This window comes from Balaenoptera musculus, chromosome 13, assembly GCF_009873245.2.
Source record: "Balaenoptera musculus isolate JJ_BM4_2016_0621 chromosome 13, mBalMus1.pri.v3, whole genome shotgun sequence".
Classification (NCBI taxonomy): domain Eukaryota; kingdom Metazoa; phylum Chordata; class Mammalia; order Artiodactyla; family Balaenopteridae; genus Balaenoptera; species Balaenoptera musculus.
This window is the reverse complement of record NC_045797.1, coordinates 7,151,060-7,171,870: the sequence shown is the minus strand read 5'-3', so window position 1 is coordinate 7,171,870 and position 20,811 is coordinate 7,151,060. Positions and strand designations below refer to the sequence as shown.

Genomic DNA, 20,811 nt, shown 5'->3' with positions numbered 1-20,811 from the left:
GTTTGAATATGATATACATTAGGGTGTGTGTGTGATTGTGTGCATGTGTGTGTGTTGGTATTTATCTTGCTAAGTATTCTCTGAGCTTGAGTTTCTGGGATATATGGTTTGGTGTCTGTCACTAATTTTGGAAAATTCTTGGCCATTATTTCTTCTGCCTTGTTCTCTTTGTTTTTCCTCCTTCTGGAATTTCAGTTACATGTGCTTGACCATTTAATATTATCCAACCAGTCTTGGATGCTCTGTTCTGTTTTTTTTTTGTTGTTGTTGTTGTTGTTTTTACACTGTTATCTCTTTGTTTTCAGTTTGAGTAATTTCTGTTGACTTATCTTCATGCTCTGGATTCTTTCTTCAACTGTGCCCAGCCTACTGATGAGCCCATTACAGACATTCTTCATCTCTTTTTCATTTATCAATTTTTTTCATGTGGTCATCTCTTATAGTTTCCATCACCCTAGTGAAATTATCTGTGTGATCTTGCATGCTGTCTGCCTTTTCCTTAAGAGCCATTAATATGTTAATTGTAGCCAGTTAAGTTCCATGTCTGATTGTTCTAATATCTGTGTCTGGTTCTGATGATTGCTTTGTCCCTTCAGATTGTGCTTTTTCTTGCCTTTTTATAGGTCTCCTAATTTTCTGTTGAACACCAAACATGTGGTATAAGACAGTAGATTCTGAGGGAAGTATGTTCTATTCTTGGAGATGAGAATGCCTTTCCTTCTGTTAGGTCTTCAGTGTGGAGGTTTGTGTTAATCTAATGAGGGGTCGGGCTGGATGTGAATTTGCTCTCTGCTGGGCTATGAGTCTCCCCACTTGGCTTTGGGTCTTCTCTTTGCATAGCTCTCCCAGTTGCATCCCACTGTTCTTTTTACTCAGTGCTAGTCTGTGCAGTGGTTGGAGAGCTGGGGAGAGAAGATGGTCTCTGATGTTTTTATTAAGCCTTGGTGTTAGCTGGGCACTGTGAACATGAGTCTTGGTGGTGTAGCTTTCCTCCAGATGTAATGTAATGTTAGGGAGTACATTATTCCTGACCCTTCCCTAGGGGTAGAGCTTTTTGTTTTTTCTAAAAAAAAAAAACCCCAGACTCTGCCGATATAGTGGGTTTCCCACAGGGACTTCAGGATGCATTCTGGTTGCCCTTCCCCCTGAAGATTAAGGAATGACAGGAGAGAAGGGTGTGCGTTGTTTGGGTGATGGTTGCCATTCCTCTCCTCCAGCTAGAGGGGGACCCACCAGGGCTCTCAGGCTGCAGTTGTGTGCCCTTCTTCCTACAGATTAAGGTTTCTGATCAGTAGGAGAGATAGAGGAGATGGGTCTGGGTGGAGGTTCGGCAGTGGCTGCAATTCCCTTCCCCTAGCCAACACCACAGGTGAGGCTTCCCAGCCTGCTCCCAGGTCTTCCCTATGAGCACCTGGGGGAAGAAAAGCCTGCAAAAGAGTGCAAACTCCCCTGTGCTTGTGGTGCCCTCCTGTGAGCCCATGTTCACCTTTGCCAATCATACAAGCTTCCTCTAACTGGTTTACATGGCCTTGGGTGGTGTCCCTTACAAACAAATGCTCAAGTCCTGTTTCTCCCTGAAGGTGCCTGTCTCCCTTCATATTTCAGGTTGTTTGCCTTGTGACCTCAGTTCTTTCATGGGTTTAATAAAAGTAGCTGATTTGCTCTTTCTCTGGCTTTTTTCTCCTCTTGTAAGAGTGGAAGTGGTGCTCTCTCCAGCTCTCTACCTTCTGTAGCTCTGAGCTGAAACACTGCTGTTTTCAATAGCACTTTACCAAGCTGTGTGCAGTTCTTTATCTCCTTTGAGCCATACAACCAGCCTGGGTCAACCACATGTTACTGCTGCCACAGGAGGAGAAGAAAATCCGTTAAAGGAGACTGGGATTGAATATATATATATACACATACATACACACTACTATGTATAAAATAGATAACTAATGAGAACCTGCTGTATAGCACAGGGAACTCTACTCAGTGCTCTGGGGTGACCTAAATGGGAAGGAAATCCAAAAAAGAGGGGACACATGTATACATATGGCTGACTCACTTCGCTGTACAGTAGAAACTAACACAAGATTGTAAAACAACTATACCCCAATTAAAAAAAAAAAAAGAAAACTCACTACTGACTAAGCTGAATATGCATGCCCAATTCTTCATTTTCAAGTAACCACAGGTGTCATTATAAACTCCTAATTCACTCAAGAGTGGATTCCTAACAGATGTAAAAGCAGTTTATAATTTTAGATGCCTTTGAGTTCCCATGAAGACATGAATTTTCTACACGTAAAATTCCAGCTCTTACTCATTGTTGGATGCTAGGGTTCACTGACTTTTTTATAGTAATAACTCAAGGTGTTGAATATAAATAATTAACAAGTAATAAGTCCCATACTTGAAAGGATATATAAGATGTCTGTAAAAATTGAATGAGTCAGTTTTTTCATGAAGTTAGATTTTCAATAAATCATTCAAGTACTTACTGAGAATACTGCTGGGTGCTACAAAATCATACAGAAATGTAGGCAATCTCATTCTATTTGAAATTAAATCTGTATGTCAATGAAAAACACAATATTGAAAAGATATAATCCTTCATGCATGGTACAGGAATATCAACCCATTTCCCTTCTTGTGTCTTCTTTTAAGGCTCTATGTGGAAGCTGGGGATTTTCTCAACCTACCTCTCTGAAGACTTCCACTATTTTAATTCACTGTCCTTCCAAGCCCAAGCAGATTTCTGAGTCTTACTCTGCTCTCCTCAGTTGGATAAGTCTTAACGTGGGAAGGATTTATATTTAAGTAGGAGGGTTCTATGTCATTTGCCAATAAGCAAGACAGCTGTTCCAAGCAATCTACCAAGTTTATTTCAATGTGAAAATACTCCTATAAGTTAGAAGCTATGCATAATTTTTAATCCTTTGTGAGCTCTCAAAGGGAGTCTTGAGAAACATAGTAGACCAGAACATATATTATAAAAACTACTTTGCCTGGGTAATCTGATTCATAATTAGGCATACTTGGTATAACCATACACTTGTAAAAGCGACTAACAGGCATAAATTGACATAAATGAACGTAGTTTACAATAATTAAGAAGGCAAGGAAATTTAAATAAGCACTTCAACTGTACTTAAAGAGATAAAACGCCATCAACCACCTATCAAACAATGTTCCACCAGGGGGTGTAGTCTGCACTTATTCCCTTTGCAGCTGCTTTGCTTAGTGTGCGCACCTGAACAGTTGTACAAAAAAAAAAAAAATACATTTTTGTAAAGTGATTTATAATGTCCCACTGGCTTTCATTTTTATTCCAAGGAAGCATTGTCTTTATATTTTATCGTTTGTCAAATCAAATTCAAAGTGATTCCAACACTCTTGTTTTCTAGTAATGCTAAGTTGTAAAAAAGCTGTAAGCAGATATCTAGATTCTAGATATTTAGATATCTAGGGGAATTTGCTATTAATCCTAGGTTAATCCTTTCCTGTAGGCAGGAGTCCTTTAGCAAAACAATGATTTCTTAGCAATAAAGAGCTAATCTCGCAAATATTCTACAACCGGATTTTACAGACTGAGATTTCCTTAAGTGAACCTCATCTCCAACGAGTTTGAAAATACTTGATTATCCTAATGAGAATAATGGCAGCTAACAGTCATCAGCTCCAAAATAAAAGGTTGATTTCAATCACAGATTTGCAAGATTGGTTTACCTCCAGAACTGCGTTTGATGAATGAAAACATTTGGTTAGGCACGTTGACTCACGAAGATGTTTGTATCCACAAATTTATCTGGCAACAGATGTTACAGCCATATCAAATAATGAGCAAGAACAATAGCTTTCTTCTTTGCAAACTGTGCACTGTATTGAAATCTCTATTGACTCAATGCTACCAAGCTGGTCAGCGGCAGAGCCGTTGCCGAACAGAGTGTCTGATGCAAGAACTCCAGCTGCAGTGAAAATTCACACCTGTGCAGTCAGGGGTGCGGGTTGCGGCCACCTGGACCTCTCGGTGCCTCTGGCTCTACATTTGCACCCACCCCTCTCCTGGGCAGGAGGACAGTGTTGACTCTTGGGGCTCTTACGAAGGGTAATATGAGCAGGTGGTGTCAGTAATATGGAGCTTTCTGGAAGGCAGCAAAACACAGGCTGATGCAGAAGAAGCTGGCACTTCAAGATGTACTGCCAGTAACTAGGTTACACGTGAATACACGCTCAAGACCGATTTGTAAGGAACTATCAACGGTACTTCTGTGTTCACCGTGCACCCCTTATGCCACACCGCAGGCATCAACGCTCCATCTAACTCCTCAGAAACGCTGTGCGGCTTCTAAAGCAACAACTGCAGCCATGAGCATCCTTTCCTATCCTCGAGGCCATGAGAAAGAGGTGGTACAAACACAAGAGTCCTGATGCATCCCCACAAGAAGAATTTGCCTAGTCTTATGTACTGAAAATATTCAGCCTTTTAAGAAAATCACTCTATCTGGTTTATGAACTTAGGCTCTGGACTCTGGAGTTTAAACCTTAACCACGTCTCTTATTTACTATGTGTTCCCCTCCCCTTATCTCAGTTTCCTGCTCTGGAAGATGAGGATGACATCATCTAGAGTTAGAGTGAGGATTAAAGGAGGTAACAGACATCGAGGGCACAGAAAGCCATCAATGCGTGTTAAGCCATGCTATCATTATTGCTTCTGTTGCTTTAATTCATGGAGTTTGCTCTAGTCCAAGGAGACTATTCAGATACCCCTGCACCTCAAAGAAAGGGGGGCTATCACACAATATTGCTTTGATGGGCTCGTTATCGTTTTTAGTGATAAAAGGTCCAGCACACATCCTTCTAGAGACTGTGAATTTTCCCAGTGCTGCTAAGACCCTGGGGGTGGGAGGTTGGGTGGGGCGGAAGAATGCATTTAAAAACTGCTCCAATCAAAATTATTGCCCATCTGATCTCGGAAACATTTGTTCTAATGCACTAAGTATTCTGCCCACTGCTTTTTCTTTCCATTTTCCTCCATTTGCACGTGCTTGGCTTTTGATGTGGCATACACTTTAAAAATACATTATTAAGCAGACAGGCCTGTCACCCCTGGAGGTAGCACTCTGTCCCCCGCTTATTCTTAACAAATCTCCTTTTGTGCTCTTTTGTGCTGAAGTGATTAATCATTTCAACTATCCAAGGGTTGCTGATGATCTTTCTAGATGACTCCAGTTACCATGAGTCCCCCCCCTCTCCCCCATCACCATCTACACTGTTTTGAACCTGTTGGGAATCTGCTCTTGAGTCTGTATTCATGTCACAGTGATCTCCTGATTTCATACAACAATAACCAGCGAACGTCCAAAAGAACTCAGTGTTCATTTCTTGCCTCTTTCCAGAGTCTGCGGTTGGGGTGCGGGGTGGAGGGCTGAGTGAGAGACTTCATTGAAAAAACCAAGGAAATACAAAGTGAAAAAGTCAGAATGATCAACGCTCATTTTGCAGCCCAGAGGGGAGGTTTTACTCTCACTGGAGGGAACCTCTCGCGACACCATCTTCTTCATGTATCATGGCTGGATTTTCTTTCTCCCTTTTCCTCTTTCTCTCTAGTTTATCTGCAGCTGAGTTTTCAAATGGCTTTCCTGTTTGAAGCTGGGTAAAAGACTGTCATTTGGTTTCCAGAGAAGCAGCCTGGGTAGGTTTTGGGAGATTCGGTCATTTTTCAGAAGCTGTACCAACATTTTTAGCTAACTTGAAAGGTTCTATTTTTAAAAGCCTGTCCTGTCAGCAATATGCTCAAGGACTTTCATTTTTATAATATTACTTTTAAAAAATACTTTACATATTCAAACTCAGATATTAATATATCTTGAATATATTAACTTTTCTCTTGGGCTTATCGTACTAAACTGTTGCCAAGTTGGAAAATAAAAAGTAACCACTTATAATAATCTATATTCTACAAAGGAAACAGTAGGATTTACTTTAATCATTATTTTATCATATCCTTAATTCATGTTTGCCCTTATAGATTATATTTTATTAAAAATAGTATGTTTACGAAAAAAAGTACTCTTTAATTATATAAAATAAAATATCTTCCAAAATTGCAAAAAAATAAGAAAAATAAATAAAAGCCTATCATTCCCTCTCCCCCACCCAGATAGACACTGTTAAACTGAATTCAAAAATATGTTTAAAAACTGACCAAAAATACTGTGAGATCACAAGTTATTGCCAGAGAAGGGAAGGCTAAAATGATTCGTAAAGTAAGTATGCAGATATAAATATATCGATACTGTTAAATTAATATAGAATCCCAGGGTGATTTTTAGAAAATATGTACTTTATATGCAAAAATAAATCTGTATTTGAGATTACTAAAAAGATATTTACAAGTAGCTGAGGCATAGAGTTTTAAATTAATGCATAATATGTCAATAATAAGCATGCTGATCTTAGGATTTTTAATCACGTTTCAGAAGCCTAATCAATGTTCATAGAAAAATACTTTCTTTTTAAAAAAAGGTGTAGAATATAAAATTTTTAGTATTTTTAATTCTACAGAACCACAGACCTCTCATTATTTAGGATTACAATAAAAAATAAGGCATTAAAATGAAAACATTGTAATGAAAAAGTTGTAATAATAAACAGGAAACTGTCCATGGGTTACAACGCCTGTAACTTTTTAGGAAATTCAGGGGAGAGAGAAAGATATACTTTTGCATAAATAGGTACACCTTTTTAGTGGGAGGAAAGAGAGAGGGAGAAGCTGTAATAAATAAATCAGCTAGTGTCAGGATATGACATTATTTTCCAGCCCAATACTGCAATCCCCCCTTATCCATGGGGTATATGTTCTAAGACCCCCAGTGGGTGCCTGAAACCACAAGTAGCACCAAACCCTATACACATTGTTTTTTCCTATATATACATGCCTAGGATAAAGTTTAGTTTATAAATTAGGCACAGTCAGAGAATAGCAGAACTGCCAGCATCACTACTCTTGCACTTTGGGGCCATTATTAAGTAAAATAAGAGCCACTTGAACACAGTACCGAGATAGATACCGAGATGCATGGGATACGCTGGACAAAGAGATGGTTCACATCCCAGGTGGGATGGAGCAAGATGGCACAAGATTTCATCACTCTGCTCAGAATAGCATATGATTTAAAACTTATGAATTATTTCTGGAATTTTCTATTTAACATTTTCAGACCTCAGTTGACCATGGGTAACTGCAACTTTGGATAAAAGAGGACTACTGTATCTGGAGAGACAGGAAGAGGTGTACATTTCCTAATTTATCAGCAGAACTAAAGGTGTTCAGGAAGCAGGCCAAGCATAGCGATTCTCCAGAACTTCTGGGCTACACGTGGGCCCAGGAATGGAGCCATGTGCAAATGGGGAAATGCCTCATGTGCAAAAAACAGTTAATTTAGGAGCCTAAAGAATGCCAAAACTGGATTACCCATTCTGAAATTGCGGGCTTTGTGTGTGGACAGCTTTCAAAATCAGAACAAAACCACCTGTAGATAAATACGGGCACATGTTCTAAAAGTCATAAAAAATGTCCTGAGTTTCAACCCCTACATTTTTAAAATACTTACATCTCATTGCATCCAACAACCATTAAAAACATACAAACTGCATAACTATAAACCAAATATATCAGAATTTATAAAACAGCATATAAATGAAATGGCAAAAGAATAATCAGGTTTCTAAGTTTTTTCCATTATAATGATCTAAATAATTATAAGTGTAAGAACTACAGGTAATTATGTCTTACTTAAAAGATATGATTAATATCTAGATAGATGTTCTAATTTTTCAAGGCCTGTATCTTGTCAATCCTCAAATTATCATTTTTGATCTTAGAAATTATTTTTAACTTTCCTGTATGTGTACAATAGTAATTTGCAGCAAATCTGTGTAATTTCACAACCCTCCATTTGAAAAAAGAGAACACCGTGTGTGGTTTTCATGATAATAAGTACAATTTAAAAATGTATGTCTTGAGTTGATAACTTTGGGTAATTGTTCCAAGAACTACTTTACATGGAGCATATTAGCAGTGGAAATAGCTTTGACTTCCCTCCCTCGATTACACGAGCAGCAATATGGTGATTAACCAAATTATCCCTGCAAATTTATTATCTTGATTTCTTCAACTTGTACATCACATTCATTAGCTATCAAAATGGAAAACTCAGTTTCGTGAAAGATAATCAGACTACAAGTGGCAGATACAAAAGGTCTGAGCTTTTCTGGCGTGGATACCAGCAGTAGCTGGGAATGCCTTTTCACTTCCAACCCTCAGGAGTTATTAGGTGAACTCTCATCTCTCTTGAATTTGTGCGAAATGTAGAATGTTCTAGTGCTCCCAGGTAACCCAACAATCTTGGCCGTCCTTGGAGAGCTTATGTTTCAGGGGGACAGCACCTCAATCTTTTTTTGTTGGAGGATTGGAAGGACAACAAGGTAGAGAGGAAAAACAGACACTGAGCAAAAGGTCAAAGGCATTCATTCATTATTCCTCATCCATTTATTCAGCATTAGTTAAACACCCATTACATGCCAGGCAGTTTGATAGCTCCTGGAGATGGATGGTAAGAGCCTAATGGGGCTTAAGAAAGACAATTATGACTCAGTACAATAAGTGCTATGATAAAAGTAAAGGGTACTTGGGGGGGGGGGAATACAGAACAAGAGCATCTAACTCAGACTCTGGCAATCAGGAAGGCTTCCTGGAGGGAGTGACATCTTAAGTGAGGCTTGTAAGATATGCAAGAAACAGTCGGGTGTTCGGGGTCAGGGGCAGACAGAGCGTGCTCTGGGGTTAGGGAAGAGCATGAGTGAAGCCCGGAGGTGAGGGAGAGAGCTGTGGTGCCGCTCCTGCAGAAGCCATGTACAGAGTGAGAGGTGGGCAGGGGTGAGAGATGAGGCTGGAACACCACTGGGGCCAGAGCACGTGTGGCTCTGCAGAGGACCTCCAAGAATCTGACTCTGTCTTGAGCCCAGTCTCACTATCTCTTTGCTCGGTGGATGTGCCTTGCAAGGCTAGAGCAACAGAAAACTTTAAAAATCAAGTATACTTAATGCCTCAGTCCTCTAATGTAGTGCTGAAGTTCTCCAAGTTTCTTCACGAGAAATGGGGAAGGTGTGCCTTTGACCTTGCTGGAAACCCCGGCCATGGTGCAGTCTGGCTACTGACATGCTTCCCTTGTCCCAGCCTGGGCACAGCAGGAGGTACATGGCACCGTGAGCTCCGTGACGGCCTGTGGCATCCAGCTGTTGTTAACACTATGTGTGGACCTCCTCTTGTCTTCCAGTCCCCACCTTCACAGTAAGATATTGACAAACACCCATGCAAAGATATTGACTGCGGTATCAGAACTCACCCTTGACTATGAGGGCAGAGAGTATATTCCCACAGAATATATGCTGCTTGGGCTGCTAACATCCCCTTGGTCTTCCACACCCCTGGTTCTGTAAATGCCTCTGTGATGTCTAACCGTGTGCATCAGAAGGAGACAGGTAAAAACAGAAAGGCAAAGCCATTCACTCCCAATGGGAACTTCCAGACCTTCACGGTCCCTTTGGCCATCACCCCAAATCCTCTGGGCTCGGAACAGATTCTGAATTAGAGTATTCTCGTCCCACCTCTGTTAGAAACTGGACACCTCCAGAGTCATCACAAAGCCTACAAAGTGTAGCCAAATGGCCCTGAAACAAGCAGCAAGCTGCTGCATACCCCTTACAGGCACCAGGATGCCCCTGGCAGAGAAATGGAGTCACTTAAGTAGGGCTTTTGGTTTCAGCCAAAAGGACAAATATAATAACATCTAGTAAAAATGCACCTACAGATGTAAAATAAGATATAAATTGTGTTACTGCTGTCTCTATCCATCCAAGTGGCCAACTGCAAAAAGAAAAATCAAAACAAAACACTACCAAGTGAAACTCATTTATCTTGGATAAAACATGTAGCTTTTGCTTGGTGAATTTCTCTAGACCTCCAGGAGGTTTACTTTTGCTTTGATTCGATTTTATTATGACAAGTAATGGGATATATAAACGGGCTCCTCTACATTTATACGCGGATTGATTTTGCCATTTGTGGGCTTCATTTTGTCATGAATAAAATCTTTACTACTTGAAACAAATGAGATAATTTATAAAAAAAAAAACAAAAAAAAACACACAACATGAGGCAGGAAACGCCTGTCTGGTCTGAAACGGGAGATTTGACCTAGGTCCAGCTCTGCGAACGACCCAAACAGATCACTTAAAACAAGTTGTCCCTTTGTTCTCTATTTTCTCCGAGTGGCTAATATATTTTCATGTGGGTTACGGAGCATGTAGACATTTAAGCACAAGGCTTCTCTTGGCTCACCATCCAGGGTCTGAACACGTGAGGGGGCCATGATGATGTGCGTTGCATGTGATGGGAATCTCAACTCTTTCCTCGCTCACAGATCTCCCAGCATCACAACTGGAAATCTTGCCTAGGAGGCTCCTTAGTTTCTAGAAAACCAAGGAAAAGGAGTTCCCTCTGTCTGCTGGAAATCTGTTCAGTTATAGCGTCAGGAAATTGGTTTGGGTCTCCAGAATTTAAACAAGTCCCAGGTACTCCTTTCATGTCAACAGAAGGGCAACTCTACGTAAATATTCGCCATGAATATCTCACAGGAAATTGGAATTAAATTAGTGACTAAAGATGAAAGCCAAGAAGATAATCTGCTCAGATGTTGCACTGAGATTGTCTCTAAATTCATCCTTTAAATCCAAACCAGATCTCAAACACTGGTCTCTTATGACAAAGGCTCCCTACGTTATGAGGAATGCCCGGCAATAAACGCCATCTAGAGCCGTGTGGCATAAAGTCTGTGCATTCTAGATTCCAGCCCTGTACAACCCCATTAAGTTGTAAACAGATTTTATTTGCTGAACAAATGTTAATGCCATTCTACGTTAATGGATAATGCTAGGAAAAGCACCTAAGTATTACAGCACTGGAGCCTTTAGGGATGAAATACAGTGTAACTTAGAAAACTGTGTTACAAACATATGTCAGCGATGAGGGCTCCCAGCCCTTGGTGCCCATCTCCTAAATGAATTTTGCAGTAATACACAGATTTACTAGGTCCCAGGATTGAAATTCTCTGAGTGAGGATAAAAAATAATTATACTGGAGAACATAATGTAATATTCAAATGACTTGAAAACAGTCACCTCGGCAAAAATGAGAGGGGGGAGGAGAAAGAAGTTCAAAGGTGGTGAGATTGCTGACGGCCATAAAACCTCCGTGAGTTCAAGTGCACACACGTGTGATCGGGCACTTTCAGATCATACACACATGGGAACCGGAAACCTCCCTTTCACAGCAAAATGCCTGAGTGGTTTCATGAATGAGCTGGTGGGGGGGCTTCTTCCTTTAATAAGACAGCACAGCAGGTAAGAGAGAGGGGGTGCTGGTCCCAGACGGTGCTGGTTAAAATCCCAGCTCTACCATGTGGTAGCTGTGTGCCCTTGGCCAGTTGTGTTTAACCTCCCCTCGCCTCAGTTTCTTCCTCTGTAAAATGGGGATGATAATAGTTCCCAACTACACAGAAGGCAGTTGTGATGGTCCAATAAGAAAACACATGCAAGAAGCTTGGAAGAGTGTCCCAGATATAGTAAGTGCTCAATAAATGTTAGCCTATCCTCACTGGTGGTCGTGACTGTGTAGGAAATAAATGGAATGGAAATAAATGGAATGGAAATAAATGGAATGAAAACCACAGCCTCTCCTCACAAGGGGTCTCTAAACTCAGGGACTCCATCCTCTCAGTTTTCTCCAGTCTGGACCCTGCCCCCCTCTCCTCCACAGAAACAGCTCTCCATAAGGTCACCAATGACCTTTTTGTTGTCCAATCCACTGGGTGGCTTTAGATCCTCATCTTTTCGTGTCCTCTCAGGAATTCTGCGCCCTGTTGAATGGAAACTCTCTTTCCTTGGATTCTGTGACTTTTCACGGTCACAATTTTCTCTAGTCACTCCCTCTCATGTTCGTTTGCCAGTGGATATTCCTCCCTTCCCTGCCCCTGAAATGGTGGAATTTAGGCTCTCATTGCTTCTTGGCCTCAAGTCCCTCTCCAGGCAAATGTACCCATTTCCATGGTTTTACTACCAATGTGCTAATTCATCCAAAATGCTGGCCTGCAGCTCAGACCTCTGTTCTGAGTTTCTCTACATTCCCCTCGTCTACCTGAACATCACAAAGGCACCTCAAACTCAGCACGTCTAAAAATTAACAGAGGATGTCCTCTTCTCCCCCACCCAACACAGCATCTCCCTCCATCTTCCCACGTCTCCACCAAGCATCCCTCACTTGGAACCTGCATCAGCCTCCCATTCCTCTTCCTTCTTCCCCTCAAGCCACTCCTCACAGCAGCCAGAACGGTGCATCTACACTGCCAATCTGATCACATCACTCCCAGCTCCAATCCTTCACCGGCTCCCCTGTGCTTAGAGCCTCTTGAATGTGGCTGGGAAAGCACAGCACGACTGGCCTCTCCTGCCTGGCTTTTCCCACCTGCTCTCCAGCCACGCGGGCCTTCTCTTTCCTTCCTGGGTCTTTAACAAGCCGAGCTCTTCATTCCCTCTGCTTGGAATCTTCACCATTTTCCTTAGGTTGCTTTCCTACTCACCCTCCAGCTCTTAGTTCAAAGGCTGCTTCCTCAGGGAAGTAGTTCTTGACCCCAAATTCAGTAATGTAACCCTACAGTAAGCGCTCATAAAACCCTGAGTATTTACCACAATTCACATTATACATTTATTTATGAGATTAAAAAAAAAAAACTTAGTATCTATCTCTTCCAGCACATTGTCGGTTCCCAAAGGGCCAGAGGTCATGTTTCCAGTACCTCCCACATGGAAAGGGCATACAAACACTTGTCCAATGACCATCTCCATTTTCATTATTTTAAGGTATTTTTCATGACCCTGATCTTCCTCCACAACAAGAGAGAGCCTTTTTAAAACGAGATGGCTGCAAGCAGTAAGTACCTCTGGTGACCTTGACGACATCAGGTTTACCTGAGCTGATTCCAAGGGGAGAGACCACTGGTAAGGAAAATTGGGCTCCACAAAGATGATTCACAGGAACCGAGCACTAAAAAAGCCAATACATCTTGTCCGTGATTTATAGCAAAGGGAATCTGTGAGCCATCACAATGATACTCATCATTCTCCTTTGCAGGATTCTTTTACTCACTCACTCATTTATTTATTCGTTCCACAAAATCGTGAATTCTAAAATTCCAAACATTAGGGCCACCGTGTGGGAAGAATACTGATGTGTGACAGATACACAACAAATCCAACAGGCTGTAACTGAGAAGGCGCCCTGCGCTTGTGTTTGCAGGAGAGGAGATACTTAGGATAAGAGGGGAAGACGATCCTGGGGCTGCCTGGTGTGAGAGGCAGGTGACAGCCAGAAAAACATTCCAGGCAAAACTGGGAAACAGACATGATCCTCTAGGAGCTCCTGAAGTTAGACCACTACTAACACCTGAGATTGCCAGGTGAGGGGAGAGAAAGATGCTCACACGACAGCACCAGCACCACCATCACTTCCCAGTCTATACCATCTCCTCTTTGGAACACTCCTCACAAGCTCTGGGAAGTGTGGAACTCAGAGCTCAGCTGTCTTCCGATGAAGGCAGCATCCCCCCTACCCTTGACCCCGCACATACACATAAATCAATTCTCTCATTGGTCCAGGCTTTCCCTCTTGCTCCACGCCTGATTCAAGGCGGGCAGGGGCGGCACCCGTGGTGTGATGGATTAGGGGTCAGTATCGTGGGAAGGTAGGAGAGTGGGGCCGGGGTGCCAGGCTCTCATCAGCTCTCTTAAGAAAAAAATAAATAATGCTTTAAACTCTTGACTACACCATTCAGTTTTATTTGAAGTGAATTTTTCACTATCTAAAGCAGGGGTCCCCAACCCCCGGGCCACAGACTGGCACCGCTCCGTGGCTGTTAGGAACCGGGCCACACAGCAGGAGGTGAGCGGCGGGTGAGCGAGCGAAGCTTCATCTGTATTTACAGCCGCTCCCCATCGCCCGCGTTACCGCCTGAGCTCCGCCTCCTGTCAGCATTATGGTGAGTTGTATAATTATTTCATTATATATTACTATGTAATAATAATAAAGTGCACAGTAAATGTAATGCGCTTGAATTATCCTGAAACCATCCTCCCCACCCCCGTGGAAAAATGTCTTCCACAAAACCAGTCCCTGGTGCCGAAAAAGTTGTGGACTGCTTCTCTAAAGTATATCGTTTTGGTATGAGAAATACTCAAACTCTTTATAAACGTCAAGCCCTGCATAGAATAGAGAACAGAAAGGTCAAATAACAGAGTTCTTCCATATCCTCAGAAAAGATAAGAAAGGATGAGAAGGGGTAGGATTTTTTAAACATAAACAGAGAAACCAAAGAGGGGATTGGTGTGTTGTGGTATTATCATTTTGCAGATATAAACACCAAAACCAATCAAAGGAAGATGGCTTGAACATTGAGTACTGGGACCCCAAACATCAAAGTATGTTAAAAGAGAAAAATAGGAAAAGTACATCTGCATTTTACACTATCTGTGTTTAACCTGAAACAAGGCCCCAAGATAGAGATCATTTAGATGTAAAATACAACACGTATTTTATTCAACATATACTTAAATGCCAGAAATGAAGCTACCACACTTTGACAACTGTTTTCTATATAAATCTCTGCCAGAAAAACAAAAATCATTATGAATTCATCAAATCAAACTTCAATGAATTATTTTAATCAATTTGAGAGTGAAAAAATTTGTTTATGAAATAATGCTTTCCAGGAAGAAATAAAAATCCTTCCGCTGAAAACAATTTGATGGTTAATGTAAAATTTTAAACCACATAACCATATTACTGTAATTCACTAGCAATTCAAGAAGAACTGTGTAGGATGCCCAAAAGTTAAGAACATATTAAAATAAAGTTTCTCTTTTTCTTTATAGAGAATTGCCACACCATCTGGTCTGATTCGCCTTGGTGTTTTGCCCAGTGTAATATCAGCTTTCTGAGAGCTATAAATTATTAGGTTATTCCGATGAAAAATATGATTGAAGACAAAATATAGGTTGAAGAGGACATCCTGATTATAAGTTTGGATACTCAGGAGAACACTAATATGGCAGAACAGCCCAGCCTAAGTGCATCTGCGCATGAAACTAGTTCACGGAGGCCGTGCACGTGAGATGATGGTGATGAAAAGGACAGGCTTACAGAGAGTAACAGGCAAAATAATAACACGCATAACAATATGGAAATAAATTTTCAACGCTGAGCATCACCTCTTCGTCAGAGTGCTTCTGATTCTAATTAAGTTTGGGAGAAAAATAACCAGGCGACCCCTGCCTGACTGGAAAGCACAGACTATTGAAAGATGCTTTTAAATAGTAGGGTGATAAATGGGGGCGTCCAAATGTGAACACAATCATATTTTTCATCTCAACTCTGTTGTTCTGTCTTCCAGCTGATCCCTCTAATACAGTGTCACCTCAGCCTGTGCAAAGGGACCAGATTAAGGTGTAGCTCCTAGGTTTCTAAAGGAAGCTTTAGAAGTTGTTTTGTAAAGTACTGTTGTTTAGGCAACTTAGGTGATTACCCCCAGAAAGGGTAAAGATCAAACAACACATGAACAATGGGCTCGCTTTGACACTGCAGCTGCACCTCCTTCCATTTGGAATCTATGTCAACCAGTTGGTAAGATTTGTAAAAGAATATCCTTACCCGAATTATTTCTTCAACACAGCTGTTGGTTTCTCCAGATCTACTCTCCTGCAAGCAAAGGGGAAAAAACATTAAGCCAGATAGAACAGACTTACGGTTACAGAGAAGAAATGACACATAAGCTTCCAAATTTAACAGAGTTTGGACAGGGGGCCTTGCCTAAAGTAGGACTTACAGATAAGCTCCTTTCCTTTTTTTTTTTTCACACACACACACACACACACACACACACACACACACACACACTGTATTTTATTTTTACAAGAGATAGACTGACACCAAGCATTGTACATGGATGACCACAACAAAAGCAACAATGATTGCAATTACCAAACACGAAACACACTCATACTATGTCATAATATTGACATTCAGTCCAGGAATCCTCCACTGTAACAAGCTCCTTTCCTTAATAGGACAACTCCAATCAAGCCTGTGACCACCCTCCCTTCCCGCACTGCTGCACTGTGGACGGGGCGGCCGGGTCCTGAGTTGCAGTGCTGGGCCCCAGAGTTGCAGCGCTGGGCCCTCCAACCACGTCAACTCTAAGCAGGGAAGGCTCCCAGGAGTACAGCCCATGACTGGCAGGTATGAGCTCCATTCAGCTTGGGTTCCATCAAAGTGTGGAAGGAAATGTGGCCTACACCACAAAGATGGATCCGGTCCACCCCCCAAATACATGCAATGGTCCTGCCGAATACAAGTGAAACTCTTGGTAGTTCTACCATCCTCAGAGCCTAGGTTTACTGGGTGATGGGCCAAAACCCAGAAGACCAAAAGGAGACACATTCTCCCAACACTCCCAGGATAGGCTGGGTGTCACACTCCAGAGCCACTGGTTCTGTAACCCACGCTGCCCTGTGCTGGGGAGATGGTATAGGCTCTGAGGAATGGTGGCTTCGGGTCACAGCCAACTCTGGGGACCATTTTAAGTTTCAGAGATGCTGTGTGGTTACTGCTGGTAACACACTCCCAGAGCACAGGAAGTAGTTTTGTGGGGACGTGAAAGCAGCATTTGCTGGTAGAAGTGCCTACTGTGGTCTCAGCAAAATACTTCCCTGGCCTTTTAATTCAATGACATTGACCACGACTCAGCACGACCTCCCAGCATGAGGCTTTCTTCGCGATGTCTTCCCCAAGCCCACTCTGCTCTCCTTCCTCCTCACGGTTCTCTCTCCCCCAGGAATGCTGATCTGCACCGTCCTGGTTTTCCTGGTTCATTCCAAGTCACCCTTCAGAGGCAGGTCAACCGTGACTTCCTCAAAGCACCATCCCTAGCCCTGGAATACTCATCCACGCAGCATTTACTTTCCTCTTCAGCACACTCACCACAACTGCCGTTCACAGACGGACTCTGGAACGATCTCTCCTCCCTCGAGGGCAGACCCTCCACCCACTCAGGGGCTCTGTGCCTTTCAGTGTGAATATCTGCCAGTGGGCGGCACAGGAAGGAATGAATGAATCTACCTCCTGCCCTTCCCAGGAATGTGAGCGCTATCACAACCAGCTCCAGGACTTCTCAGTATTACAAAGGCTCCACCAGAAAGTGTACTTTCACACTCCCAGACCCCTGTGTGTGTCCCCCACCCGCTCTTCCTGGGAGTAGAGCATTCCATCAGAAATATTCCACCCTTCACACGGGGTAAGAGGCCAAGGTGAATGCAAGTGCGTGAGGCTTGAAAATGTCCCACAAGTGATTGAGATTTTTCCTACCCAGAAACAGAAGGTTTGTCCAAGGCTCCCAACTGAGGCTCAGAGAGTTTACATGACTTGCCCCAGGCCACAGAACAGTGAGTCTGGACCAGGAAACAGGACTCATCCTCGGTCATGTACATTTTCTCTTCCAGAAGCTTTCCCCAGTCCCAAAGGCTGTGCCGGAAATATATGCATTTCCTCAGCAAACCTGAGCTCATTTGTTTGTCATACTACCAGAGTTTCTATGATGTTTATATAGTTTGGAAACTTTTTTTTTTTATTGTGGTAAAATACACAAAACATAATCTTTACTATTTTAACCATTTTAAAGTGTATAATTTACTGGCCTTAAATACATTCACAATGTCACCACTATCTAGTTCAAGAACATTTTCGCCACCCTGAATGGAGACCCCATGCCCCTTAAGCAGGAAGTCCCCATTCCTCCCTCTCCCCAGCTCCTGGTAACCACTAATCTACTTTCTGTTACTATGGATTTTTCTATTCTAAATATTTCATATAAATGAATCATATAACATGTGGCCTTTTGTGTCTGGCTGGTTTCACTTAGGATAATGTTTTCAAGGTTCATCCACGTTGTAACCTATGTCAGTACTCTATTCCTTTTTGTGGCTGAGTAACAGTCTATTGTTATGGACAGACCACATTTGTTTATCCAGTTGATGGACATTTTGGTTTTTCCACTTTGGCTGTTGTGATAGCACTTCTATAAACATCTGTACACAAGTTTTTGTTTGAATACCTGTTTTCACGTCTTTTGGGTATAGAACTACACGTTGAATTGGTGGATCATATGGCAATTCTATGCTTAGCTTTTTGAAGAACTGCCAAATTGTTTTCCATACTGGCTGTACCATTTTATATTCCTACTAGCAACGTATGAAGGTTCTACTTTCTCCACATCTTAACCAACACTTGTTATTTTCTGGTTTTGTTGTGTTTTGTATAATAGCCATCCTAAAGGGTGTAAAATGGTATCGTGTTGAGACTTTAATCTGCATCTTCCTAAGGACTAATGATGTTGAGCAACTTTTCACGTGCATTTTGGCCATTTGTGTATCTTCTTTGGAGAAATGTCTTTTGCCCACTTTTAAATTGGGTTTGTTAACTTTTTATTGTTTTGTTAAGAGTTCTTTATATATTTTGGATACTAGGACCTTATCAGATACATGATTTGCACATATTTTTACCCATTCTTTGGAATGTATTCTCACCCTCTTGATAGTGTTCATGGATGCACAAAATTTTTAATTTGATGAAGTCCAATTTACCTATTTTTCTCTTTATTGCTTTGCTCTTGGTGTCGTGTCTAAGAAGTCATTGCCAAATCCAAGGTTATAAAGATTTACCCATGTGTTCTTTTACGAGTTTTATAGTTTTGGTTTTTATAGTTAGGACTTTAATTCAACAGTTTGAGAACTTTTAGGTGAAGTTTATTTCCTTATGGATTATTTGATGTTTTAGTTAAAACAGGAACATTATCTTTGCATAAATTACTCCTTTCTAGTCTCATCATTAAAAAAGTCAATAACGAAATGTGTAAAGCACAACCGTCGCTAACAGTGCATGAACATAACATATATGTCTATCCTTATAAAACAAGAAAAACAGTGTTAAATATCATGATAAGATTAGAAGACCCAAAGCTTTTTACTAATATTTCATTCCTCTTTCCTATATTTATCCCTTCTCTTGTTTTCCCAAAAGTTCAGTTTGGCAACATACATCTAACACACCCCCAACTTCTGTTCCCAATGCCTTATCCCGGGACTGCTCTGGAAATTTCACCATTCTGCTACTCCAATCAAATTAGATCAGAGAGCTCTTTTTGGAACCAGCCCAAACCCTGTTTCCTTTCCAGGGCAGCCAGAGGCAACCATCACAAAGGCTGTGTGGTGAAGCCTCAGCCAGGCCAGGGCTCAATGGTTCTTTGAAATGACCTCCTTCAGAGCTCAGGTGGGAATCAGTGGTCGAATTGGAAAACGCATCTTCATACCCACAACCATTTCTCTTACCCTACTTCCAAATCCCAACCCCTTTCCTACCATGTAATATATTGGGAGAGCAAATGCTAAATTCTCAATGTACTTTTTATTTTCCACCTTAAAACAATCAATCAAGGAAAACTTGACTTCATGCTCTCTGTGGACTCACCCAGGTTCACAACCTACTACAAAGACTCTTGATATATTTGGTTCCTTGAAACTAAGCTTCCCCTGAATACCGCACTATAATTTCATTTGAAATGATTTATATCAATGACAGGTGGCCCTTAGTATCTCTCCCCATAATCCTATAAATTTCCACTACCCTACTCTGAAAAGGGAACACACTGAGAGAGGAACAGAATATAAAAGCCCTGCTAAATACTTCCCTCATCAATGTAGATGAAATATGCAGAATTATTACACTGGGTCATCTCTATGGCAACTCCAACCGTGAACTTTGATGGTCTGGCCAGACATCAGGTCATTCCCTCCTGGGAGGGCCCCTTGCCCAGCTGAGCATGTGCAGAACTGAGGCCAGGACAAAAGACTTCCTACAAAAGTCTCAGGGAGTCCTGGCTTTAAATTACAGAGTGGAGGAGCTTTGGCAGAGGAAAATCTTGGCCCTCGTCTGGAACATTTCTGACTCCTGGGGCCACCTGGGGAAGGGTACCACATTGGGGTTGAATTTCCCAGGCCCCATTTAGATTGGAGTGGATCCGTGAGGCACAATATTACAGAAAGGTTGAAATGGAAGGAACCTTAGAGCTCATTTTACCCAATTCAATGACTTCAACAGATGGAGAAACTGTGGCCCAGTGAAGTGAAGAGTCTTGTCCAAAATCATTTTTGGCAGCAAAGGACAGTCAAGGTAGAACCCACACACATTTCTTCAACACCACTGCAGTCAATTTTCTACTATCTAATGCTATTTCTCCAAGCTCAACCTTTAGAACGGGCTCTACTTGAGGTCACTCTCGGGCTTAAAGTATGGAAATAGAAGAATCTGGATAGTGTTTGGATAAATTTCCTCCTTCGTTCCCATGCTGCAAATTATCCAATGCTTAGTCACTCTGGATCATACTCATTAACCTCAAACACCACACGCATAGACCAAAAGGGTTAAGGCAGGAGAGGAAGTGGAGAGAAAAGGTTAATACTAACCATCTCTTCTGTGATGTTGACAAATTAGAGACAAGGATTTGTGTCCTCAGAAACTGGAGGGCAGAATTCTACCTCTTCTTTTCCGAATCCACAAAGGTGGGGTGGGGGGGAGATGGGTAGGTAGGGTTGGGATGGGCAGG

At 41.8% G+C, this 20,811-nt stretch overlaps 1 protein-coding gene across 1 annotated transcript in view; it reads right to left on the bottom strand.

The window, feature by feature from the left end:
- Window positions 1-20,811, bottom strand: part of AFF3 (AF4/FMR2 family member 3) — a 559,977-nt gene that overhangs the window by 277,369 nt on the left and 261,797 nt on the right. Inside the window, 1 exon segment of the mRNA XM_036873523.1 lies at window positions 15,807-15,854. Coding sequence (XP_036729418.1) covers window positions 15,807-15,854 — 48 coding nt within the window.